Genomic DNA, 11501 nt, shown 5'->3' with positions numbered 1-11501 from the left:
GTATTTAGGTACTTTTAGGTGTGTTTATGATGTCTGCGAAAGATCTGGAGTTCTGGAAAATATCTGCTGTGTAAAAACATCTGATAAACGTCTTAGAAAAGGCAGTTTTTTACTTTACAGGCACATTACATTAAATCATATTAAATCACATCTTTCAGACATCTAAATGTATGATGTCTGACAGGAGACGTCTCAAAGATGTCCTTATATACTCTCAACTGTTAAATGTGAAAACGATAAATTAACATTTTGCAATAACATAAACTAAAACATACAGTGTGGATGATGGTGTAACTAAATGCTTAAGTGCAAACCACTCGTAAAAACATTCTAACATTGAATTGGGATGTTTATTTGCGTATCTTGCACAACATGGAGCATTGCACATACATAGCAAATCATGAGGTATGAAGGGAGTAATATTTTAAATGATAGCTTGTTTGCACAATGCACAGGATGAACAATGTCCAGAGAATTCAGCTGCGTCACTCTCTAAGCTGAATCCTGCTTATGAGTCCATCAGAAACAGCCATCTGCGATAAGTCTGTATCCTTTTTTATTCTTGAAATGATAATTTAATTTGTATGTATCTTATGTACAAAAATCTGGTTGCACGTGGACAGTAACTTGCATTTCATCAGTGTTGCACTGTAAAAACTTTGCTGTAGTTGTGCAGCTAGTTACCTGTAACTTACTGTAGATTTATAATTATCTAATTTATTGGCAACAGTTTGTTCAAAGAAAAATTTACATTAAACATTAACAAGTCTTATGCTGGTGCTATAAGCAAACTGTTGCTAATCAATAACATAAATGTTAATATAAAGTAAATTGCTGACAAACTGCTGTAATTTCTTCAGAATAATTTTACAGTGTGTTTCCTGTTAAATCCAGCTCAAAAAGGTCAATTTCATTTTTTCTTTTTACTAAATTCCGATGTATACTGCAGTTTTTAGCATGCAATGTGCTTTTTAAGATTGTTTATTTATATTGACAAAATAATTATTTAGAATCAAGATTTTTTTACTTTCTTTTGACTAATATTTCAGTTTTGCATTGTAAAAGCAAGGAATAATTTGTGTATTCATCGATCCGCTTTTGCCAAATGAGGTAAGTGTGCAGTGCTACATGAAAGTCATTTTAAGGCATAAAGAAATTATTACCTTAAGGGAATAAAACCTTTAATGTTTTGATGCTCAAGATGGGTTTTAAGTGTTAAAATTATGATGGCAGGGGGACTTTTATTCAAGATAGACTGTTGTTTTTTAAAAAGTAATCAAGTAAGTTTATGCTTAAACAAGAAATGTATCTAAGAATGTTTATATACTTGTACAGGAAACAAGATGAAAATCCTATGCAACAAAAAAATTTTCTAGTGCAGCCCCTATTGTATTTGACAACCTGAAAAGATTGTGCAAGTTTAGGGCAGTCTTACTTTCTTTTTTGATTTTATCTCATTCAGCTTCTCTTCTGTTGAAATTTACCCAACCAAACTATCTGTATGTCAAAATAGTGCTAATATGATAATAGTGTTTAATATGTTGTGTAAAAAAACTTGCAACACAACTAAAATTGTTAGGTGCTTTAATAAACATTATTTACTAACAAGTTTACACATAGGGACCACAAGCATTTATTACAGGTTTTTCATCTGACAACCATTGAATTGTCTTAAAAAAACATGGTTATTCAAGAAATTTGACTAATTCCTGTAATAACATGTAATTGCAATCCATAGACTTTTATTATTTTAAAGGGATTTTTTATTGTGATATATGATTTTACTTTACCTGCAAGATTTATTTTGCAATTCAAAACTTAAAAAATAGAAAGGTAAATAATACTATAATAGCTTTAACCATGACATCTCTCATATACATCACATACTTGCATTTACCTTTAGACACAGAAAACATTTTTTACTTTGTAAATGTAAGATTCGCTTAATAGGACTAGTTGTTATAATCCCACTATTTCAGCACAGTTGAATTGTCCAATAGGATATTTCCCACGCCTTATGCAGGGGGAAGCAGTCAAGAATATGAATAAAGGAAAGGAGGTCTGAGGTTTCACTGGTTCGTCGGGAAGGCGTCTGTGTATAGGCATAAATGATTATAGAATAAATAGCATACTTACCCTTCCTTGCCATTATCAGAGAGACAATCTCATGAGTTGTGTGTCACAATTTCATCACATCACACCTGAGTGAAAGATGTCTTTTGGTGAGGTGCTTATATAATACCCTTTCAATGCGACACATTGTCAGTTGTGCACCTCAGCCTCATTGGGTGTTTCAACCCTTTATCACAAGACACCCTCAGCCAAGCGAGCCCCACCGCAGGTTGATCAGACCTGGGTGCATGTCACATTGTTTCAACGTCATCTGGCAGAAGCAGTGGGCAGCTTTCTTAAGCAGCCTTGTAGTGGAACTGGAAACAAAGGGGGGGTTGATGGGCTAAACAGGTGCAATGGATGAACTAAATGAGACACAGGTGAAAACAGGCAAGGGACAAATTAACTAATAAGAACATATGAAATCAGCCACGGAAGGTGACTATTACCCCTCCCTCCAAAAGGCGCGTCCTGATCCCACAAACTCCAAGAAATGCCAACAAACGTCTTGGATCAATGGAGAATGTTGGTGTCTCTTGGTGTTTGGTGATTCAGAGTGGATTGGCCTCTAAAATGTAACAGAAATTTACTATGGACTGTCAAATACTATCAAAAAATTACAAATTTCATATTTATTTTTTATAAATTTGTAAGGGACATGTTGTTTTATGAGAATCCTTGCAGCAGTAACATTGTGGATAAAAAGCTGATGTCTTGATAGATTATTAGAATATTATAAATGAATTATTCAAAATTTGAATAGTGTGAATTTTTACCCTGTGTGTGTGGGCAGTCATGATTTCAGTGATTGCAGTAGCTGTGTTTCTCCTCTGGGAGCCCATTCAACCCCCCTGGACGACAGCTTACAAAGTCTTCTCTTCTCCTGGCTCCCTCACCCATCGACAAATCACTGAGATGGCCATTCTGCGCAAGACTGCACAAGTGTGCCGTGACATTTCCATTGCTGAAGGACAAGACTTCATCCTACCTGTAAGAACTATGGACTAAACCATTGAGGCATCAATACTGCTACAGTACTTACTGGTCATTCAGAACTCACATTTGTGTAATATCTTTTATTCTAAATAAAAATCATTATGCAAGGGACATGTTCAGGTAATCCAACCAGTTGGACCAAGTTCGTATAGACATTGCTCACCTGTTTCCTGTAACAGTTTTGCAGCATTCCCCTCACTCCTGGGGGAGTACTCTGGGTTCAGGCCAAAACAGCACACCTTATATACATTATCATATCCGATCATGTCTGATGTACCGATGGGACCCGTGCAATGGGTTTAAATTGGAAAAGCTGATCTCTCACTCAGAACTCTCACTCAGTTTTTAAGAGTCTCTTATAACCACATAACCGAAAATTATAACAATACACAAGTACACTTGTTTCAGCAACCAAATTTGTGATTGCAAACACAGTCACAAATTTGGTGTTGAAAAATAAAAATTCCAGCAATTTATATGTGCTCAAACCTCCACCAATCCTACACACATGTACATTTTTAGCATTGTTTCAATTAAGACTGATCTGTTTACTTACGCCATTTTATTTCTTCAGCATCTTCCTCTACACAATTTTATTTAATTTGTGCAAACGTATCTTTTGTATGATGTAGTCTGAATGATTAGTGAACATATTAATTTATTTTCTCTTAGCATTAATTTCCTTATCAAGGCGTTGATCTTATAATAATTGTGATATAATAAATATTTTGACAATAATGACGAATTGTGACAACAAGCAATTATAAAAAACTAATATATTCAGAAATTATTTATTATTGTGATGTTATGATATGATATTATGTTATTGGATTCCTTCAGATATGATATACTGTATATTCATCTTTTGCTATAATTTTCACTCTTCCTATACAGATTGACAACACATTGACTGTAGATGCTGTCCAGAAAGCCTGTGCGAAATTAAGTTCTGTCTACTACACCAACGGCCTGAAATCAGCTATTTTTGAAACTGCCGTGAGTGGAAATCAGTTCAGTGCTGCACGGCATTGTGATGCTGAAAAGATCAGAGAAGGCCAGAAGATCATTACTGATGGTCTGGACCTAATAAAAGTCAACATAGAAGTCGAAAGCTATGGCTTTGCCCGCATCAGACTGGGTTTAATATGTCATACTTTGCAGGTAAACCAGTCTGTGAGAATATTGTGTGTCTTTTTGCTTTATTTATTGTCTTATCCTATGAAATATACAATTTCCTAATACATATTAATGTTTTATAAAACTCTCAGTTCTGGTCATTGATTCTGATTGGCTGAGCCGAGTTCTCAGCAGTTATAAAACCCCGATTTATAATGGCTGACTACATTAGGGACGATTCACATTTAGCGTCTTTTTTGCGCACAAGTACGTAATTCTAAATATAGAAACGCGGCAAGCGCGCGCAAATATGGAGCGACGTACTGTGCGGAGCAAACATTTTTCTACGCGAGTCGGTGTCGTATTGAGATGGAAAAAGTTCGACTTTTCAGAGTGCCGCGTGCGCTTCGCGTCGTGCCACAACGCCCTTATCTGTTATAAAATGCACAGTAACCCACTGCATTGTGGGGATTATTGCTTTAATTTACACTATGGCTCTTCTACATTTTCCAATCACATATCAGATCATGAAGGCATTTATTTTCAATAAAATGAAGAATTTTTTTTAAAAGAGGGTAAAGTTTTTATTAATAAAGCATAGGGTAAGGTTAGGGCCAGTTGTATGTGTAATGCATTATGGTCCCAATAAATTGCCATCCTTTAAATCATTTTAATAAACATCATTTACTCAACTTTCTGACAATTCAAAACTGTATAGCTTGGTTTTGTGTACATATAATGTGAATAGGGGAACAATGATTGCCAACAATCTTCAAAATATATTTTTTTGAGCTTTACAAAAGAAAGAAAGTCATACTTGCACTGAATGGAAAGAAAATACAGCTTTTAAATTTAATGAAGTGTAAAGCATCTGTGGCTATTTTTTACTTAGTGCAAATAGCCACTGCTGCCTTTTTATACTGCCAAGGTACAGCTGTGACTGTAATTCTCCAACTTCATACGTTTCTGAATCAGTGTCTTATATTTACTTATTTAGAGTGAGAGTATTGTAGAATGTTTCAGTGTTACTGAAAGAACCCCCTTTCAGTAAATGGATGTGTTTTGTGAACAGGATTTCTACAGCTACAGTAACTGGGTGGAACTGGGAAACACTGCTCCTTTCAGCAACATGATCAAAAAGGTCAACATTGACAACATAGCAGGTATAGCGGTACATATTCCCTGTGAAATTGTTTTCTCATTAATATTTTTTACAATATCCTTCTGTGATAGCTCACTGTCATCTTAACATGCAAATTTTGTTAATGACAAAATTCAAACTGTTAATACGTATACAGGTTATTTTATTCAAGCAGTTCTCTCGTTTCTATTTTCAGAATTGATATTGCATCGGAATGTTTCGATCTGTATAGGCACTGTGAGATCTTTACTAAGAAAGGACTGTGCTTCTACTGATAATATCTGAAGGCCAAATTGTGCATACCTTTCTAATATTAAACATCATAAGACATTAAACATGCACAGAAGGCAAACTGATAGATTGGTCTGTAATCCATGAAAGTCCAGACCTTAAAGGTTTTGGTAACACAATTATATTGTATTTGTTTACATTAGTAAACGCATTCACTAAAATAACAACGAGCAATATAGTTTATCAGCAATTATCATTATTATCATATTTTTTAATGTTAGTTCATTCCAAAACAGATCATGTTCAGGATGAATTAATGTTGAAAGATATTTCAGTTTTGGGTGAACTGTCCCTTTAATTTATTTTCACAAATGTAATCGTATTGTTAAGTGTTACCCAGATTTTCATTCAGGCCAATATTTGTTAATCCGTGTAATCAAGGAGGACATTTTAATGAAATTTCAATGCCTGTTGTGATTATACTTGTTTCGTAAGACTTACTGTTTTTTTAATGACCACATTGTCAAGCCTCCACTAATGCTACCCATGATCTAACCACTGAGCCACAGGAAAGCAAATACAGTTATGACATCTGCACAGAGCTCAAGATAGCATTACAAGATTAGTTATCTTTAACTTCTCTTTCCTCTCAGGCAACTGTAGCCATGGTGGCTTTTTTGACTGGACCGGTTCAACAAAACTTACTGGAGGTATCAATAAAGATGAGGTCAGTTCAGATCATGGCAGCTATCACCACCGTGCGGCAGATCTGGCCATCAGTGCTACCATGGAACTGCTGGAGGACATTAGACTGGCCAAAGGCAATTCAGCATTTCTTCGGTATAGGAGCCATTTTTGTTATAGACATTCTGTTTGTTGCAATCCACGTACACAAACGCACACAGAAGACAAATTGACAATGATCCTGACAAATGATAGTTTTTTTGTATAAAGGGATACAATTTTTATGACAAAAAAATCAACAACATTTGCTTTGTTTTTCACAGAAAGTACAGTATGTGAAGTAATTGATTTCCTATCTTCTTTCTTTTCAGATTGATGGGGATGAATAAGACCTCAGTGCTGGCTTTTGTGATTGACACCACAGGCAGTATGTCTGATGACATCGCAGAAGTCAAGAGAGTGTCCTTAAATATCATAGACAGCAGGAGAGAATCAGCAGAAAGACCCTCAGAATATATACTGGTTCAATTTAATGACCCAGGTAGACCTGTTATGCTATTACCATATAGATTCACTTACCTATTCAAATATAACCTACTTGATAAAAAATGTGTAGCTGTTGTGGACATGAAAAGTGTAGCTACAGTAAAGGGTGATGTATGTAAATGTAAAATTTAGCTTAAAATTTACATTGTGTAAGAATTAGTAACAAATCATAATTTATTTTCAATATTAACTTCTAAAATTGTGACATGTTGCAATTGTTCTCGCTATGTCATAGTCGGCATCAAAAGTCATGAAATTTGACTTGATAGCAACTAGTGAAATTTCTATTGATAACTATCTGCCATACAATTGTTGTATAGTTTATTGTTAAAACACACTTGTTCTAAAATATTTATCATTAGCAAAACTGGGTACATGGGGCAATACTTTGACTACTTGATTTGCAGTCAGAGATGTAGAAACTACTAATAATATTAAAATGATGAATACATAACATAGTAATTAAAAGACTTTTAATACAGTAACTGACTGCTAAAGTTAACCAGATGCACAGCAAATGGCCTTGTTTTCGCTCTCTCCTACTTTTACCTTAGTTCCCGCAAAAATTCTCTTGTAATTTCAGTAACTTTCTTTCTTTCGCAGAACACAGAAGATATTTGAACAATGTTGATCTTTGAGTGGTTACAGATATCTTTCATAATATTTTTTTTGTGTTCTGTTTAAAAAAGAAAGTCATACAGGTTTGGAACATCTTGAGGATGAGTAAATGATGACAGAATTTTCATTTTTGGGTGAACTATCTCTTAAAGTGCTTTTGTTATTCCTCATTAGTGCTGTAATAATGCCTGTGTTTGCTGACTTTAGATTTTGGGCCACTAATACGGACTAGAAATGCAGAGGTTTTCATAGAGAAAATCAGTTCGCTCACAGCTCATGGTGGAGGAGATACACCAGAAATGTGCTTATCAGGACTCCAGGTAAGCATGTGCATTAGTGAGTATGTACTATATAGTTCGAAATGTGGTTGTAAATCTTCATGATCCTGTTATGAACAACTATCAATGACAGAGCCTAATGCCACACTCACTTGAAGGTGGAAAATGACATTTCTGCACCATAATCAGCCCCAAAAATTGCTGTCTTTGTTTGCTCAATCTGACAGGGCCTATATAACGTTACTGTTTCCACCAATGGTTTGGTGGGATTATGCTTTGTCCAAACAAAAACAGTGTATGAAAGTGTGAAGAAATTAAAAAGAAGGAAATAATAATTTTGTTATTCTGTTTGGTGATGTTATAAAGGTTTAAAGTTGGGAATCATAATTTGTTTTTATTGTTTTTATTGTCACATTGTTCTTCAGCTGGCACTGGCAGCAGCTCCTCCATCTACAGACATCTTTGTTTTTACTGATGCTGAAGCCAAAGACTTTGACTTACTAAACACAATTAAGGCCATGATAGAAAGCACCAAGTCAAGAGTGAGTTCCTGCGGATCATAAATGTGTCATCACTTCCATTAGTAACCTTCAGCCCTGTCACTTAGAAATGTTGAAATACCTTTACTGTATATAGTTTGTTTTACTTTCGTCTCACTGTGTTCTCAATACCCAGGTAAATTTCATGCTGACAAAAGTTTTATCATCACGCAAAAAAAGAGATGTCTCACAATCTCAGCGTTCCTTATCAAGATCAATGATCCTGTCAGAAATACAGTTGTACAGAGATCTGGCGCAGGCATCTGGTGGACAGGCCATAGAGGTCACTAAGAGTACACTGTCTCAGGCCACTGCAGTCATTATGGATTCATCTGCCCCCACTCTGGTTTGTTAAACTACTAATAATAATGATTTATTTATTTTTAAATGCAACATTTTATTTATAGCTCACTTTTTTTCTTTGTTTTTTCAAGGTGACTGTTCTTCAGGTTGTGAGAAGTCCAGCTAAACCAGAAAATCTTAATTTTCTGTTGGATTCATCTCTATCCAATGTGACAATGTACATCACTGGGGTCAACCCAGTCTTTACCTTCTACAATCCCACAGGTGAGCTAGCATACATATATTATTAGTCATTCAATATATATTTCATAATATAGATGATTAGAATACTAAGATTTGATAGAAAATGCTGAGATAATCAGCTGTAGGAACATTGAGGGATGAAAGAAGTATTGGAGCAGACACACGAAGAGAAAAGCAGCCAATAAACATGTGAGATTAGATGGCACCTGCTCATATCCACAGTCAGAAAAACATGTATTTGACCAGGTGTACACACCCCAATAAAACTTGTCCCCTTCTTTAAAGAGTTCATTTGTGCCTGCTCTTTCTCTTTAGGTTCGTCTCAATCAGGTTCAGTGACAGATGGCCCTCTGGGTAGCATCCAGACTGTGGGGAATCTGTGGAGAGTTAAACTCAAGTCTGACAACCAGACAGGAGAATGGAGGATCAGTATTAACTCCCTACACCCCTACACCATAAAAGTAACTGGTAAGAGAGTTTCCTAGAGGTGTCATTTCAAGCCTACAGCCTTGTGTCAGGACCCAGCCTACATTTGTGTCAGGACATTTATGTAGTTTCAGCTATAATATCAATTTTTGAATGTTGCCGTAAAATGTATATTCTCAGAAAGGAAAGAATGAAAAGCATGTGTTATATTTATTGACCCTTTAACACAGGTCGGAGTTCTGTTGACTTTCTTTATAACTTTGTGAAATTTGAGGGACTTCAGGGTGACTTCACTCGCAAAGAAAACCGGCCTTTCAGCGGTAATGATCTTTATTATGTATACAGTATAACTAGGCCGTTGAAAGTAACAGAAAGAGTTTGGTGACCACTATACAGTTTCAAACCATATAGAGAAAAAATATATATTAAAAAAAATATTAATAAATGTTTAATTAGATATTGTTATCGTAGGTCAGAATGCCACCTTGTTTCTCTCTTTGACCGGAGGTGAATCAGTCACAGTGACTGACGTACTTCTAGCTGAAGCTTTGGGGACAAAAGCTGTTTATGGAACCATCCAATCTTTAGGTGGGACAGACTACCTGGTTCACATACAAAGCATCCCAGAATGGGCATTCATGGTCCAGCTCAAAGGGCGGTTGAGTGGCTTACCTAGATCCTCACCTGTTCAATTCCAGAGACAGTCACCTACTCAACAGAGAAGCTCTGGCATAAAAATAGTGGTGAGCTTAAAAATGATAAACCTGTACCAAGATCATTTTGCGGATGTATGTATATGACTTTACAGCAAAATAGAAATGATTTTTACTGGCTTTTAATTAAAAGATTCGACTAACATGACTTCACAGTGCCACTTTGACCAAATACATACTTTATTTATCAGGCCGAATCACAGAACACTTTGCAGCCTGGAATCCCTTTGAATGTACGGTTTAAATTGACCAATAATGGAAGAGCAGGCCACTACACCATACGAGCCCAGAATGACCGTGGTTTCAAAGTGTCTGTCCCCAGCTTCTTGAATGTGGAGGCTGGGGGTAGCGCTCAAGGAATCGCAACACTGACCGCTCCCTCCAACACAGAGTCTGGGACGGATGTCACATTTACCATTGAGGCAGAAGATCCAGGGTCAGCAGACCTGAATTACGTGACACTGCGGTGGACTGTCATGGCTGAGGTAAATACATAAAATCAAACAATAAGCGTTTTTCATAACATTTACATTTACCACTGCTATACTGTAGATCTACGGTCTATTGTACATCCAGGTAACTGATGTCTCCAGACCTGTTTGTCAGCTCATGAGCATCAAATCTGACTGCCCTTTGGAGTGCAGCAGGGCATCATGGGAACTCTATGCCACATTTACAGATGGTAATGGTACGGGCATGATCAGAGTGTTCGTAAACCTCGGCAGCGGTTCTCTCAGCACAAGTCCTGCGATAAGTGAGAATGGCACCAGTATGGCTGTAGCTTTCTATAATGCTTCATGCTGTTCTCAGGATGTGGAGCTGGTGGCTGTGGATAAGGTGGGAAATGTTGGTACATGTTTTACTTCTATAAAGTCTCTGTCAGCAACCACCACAGTAACGTCTGTCACAAACAGTGCATCCAGCTACGTTGTGTTAGTCTCCAAGTATCTTTTGCTTTGCAACTTAGTTGTTTTATTTCTGCGGTGAAGGGTAACTAAGACACATACAGGAATATTATTATATATAATAGTGATAACATGCTGAATAGCTTACGGACATACTGTAGATTTATATCATTACATACTCTTAATACATGTCTAAGTCACACTTGTATGTAGGACCACTGCCTGACTTTACTGTAACTGTATTTTTTAAATGTCTTCAAATGTAAAATGATCATTGATATTCATCACACAGACAGTCCTCTTATATGGAATGAATTTATCTTGAAATGAATGAAGTCTTTGTGATATATAGAATTAGTAAACAAAAAAAGTTAACATAGATTAATAAATGCAATGATTATGCACTTTAATACTTGGTTGTCCATTTATCAATACATAAATCCACTCTGTTTGTCTTATTTATTGTGAAATGTACAGTGTCAGGAAAAAGGTACTGTGAAGACTCCTTAAAATTGTCACATAATGGTTCTTCAAACCTTTAAACAGAAACATTTCCATCCAATGAACCAGCATTAACAAATTATAAGAATTTGCAAGCATAAAACAGTATTTTTTATTACATAGGCCTATGATTACATATTTTTTCAACA

At 35.9% G+C, this 11501-nt stretch overlaps 1 protein-coding gene across 1 annotated transcript; it reads left to right on the top strand.

Annotated features, from left to right (window-relative positions):
• The first annotated feature begins 480 nt into the window (after positions 1 to 480).
• Positions 481 to 11092, top strand: LOC130410035 (von Willebrand factor A domain-containing protein 7-like). The gene is made up of 16 exons (XM_056734392.1): positions 481 to 546; positions 1050 to 1110; positions 2906 to 3102; positions 4003 to 4269; positions 5297 to 5387; positions 6250 to 6436; positions 6652 to 6821; positions 7652 to 7764; positions 8148 to 8264; positions 8398 to 8607; positions 8696 to 8828; positions 9123 to 9275; positions 9464 to 9553; positions 9705 to 9976; positions 10138 to 10431; positions 10523 to 11092. The coding sequence occupies exons 3-16, from the start codon at positions 2908 to 2910 to the stop codon at positions 10931 to 10933; spliced, it is 2703 nt and encodes a 900-aa protein (XP_056590370.1). The 5' UTR covers positions 481 to 546; positions 1050 to 1110; positions 2906 to 2907; the 3' UTR covers positions 10934 to 11092.
• Positions 11093 to 11501: the final 409 nt, after the last annotated feature.

This window comes from Triplophysa dalaica, chromosome 2 (genome assembly GCF_015846415.1).
Source record: "Triplophysa dalaica isolate WHDGS20190420 chromosome 2, ASM1584641v1, whole genome shotgun sequence".
Lineage (NCBI taxonomy): Eukaryota > Metazoa > Chordata > Actinopteri > Cypriniformes > Nemacheilidae > Triplophysa > Triplophysa dalaica.
The sequence above is the reverse complement of the archived record's forward strand: the minus strand, read 5'-3'. Positions and strand labels throughout refer to the sequence as shown.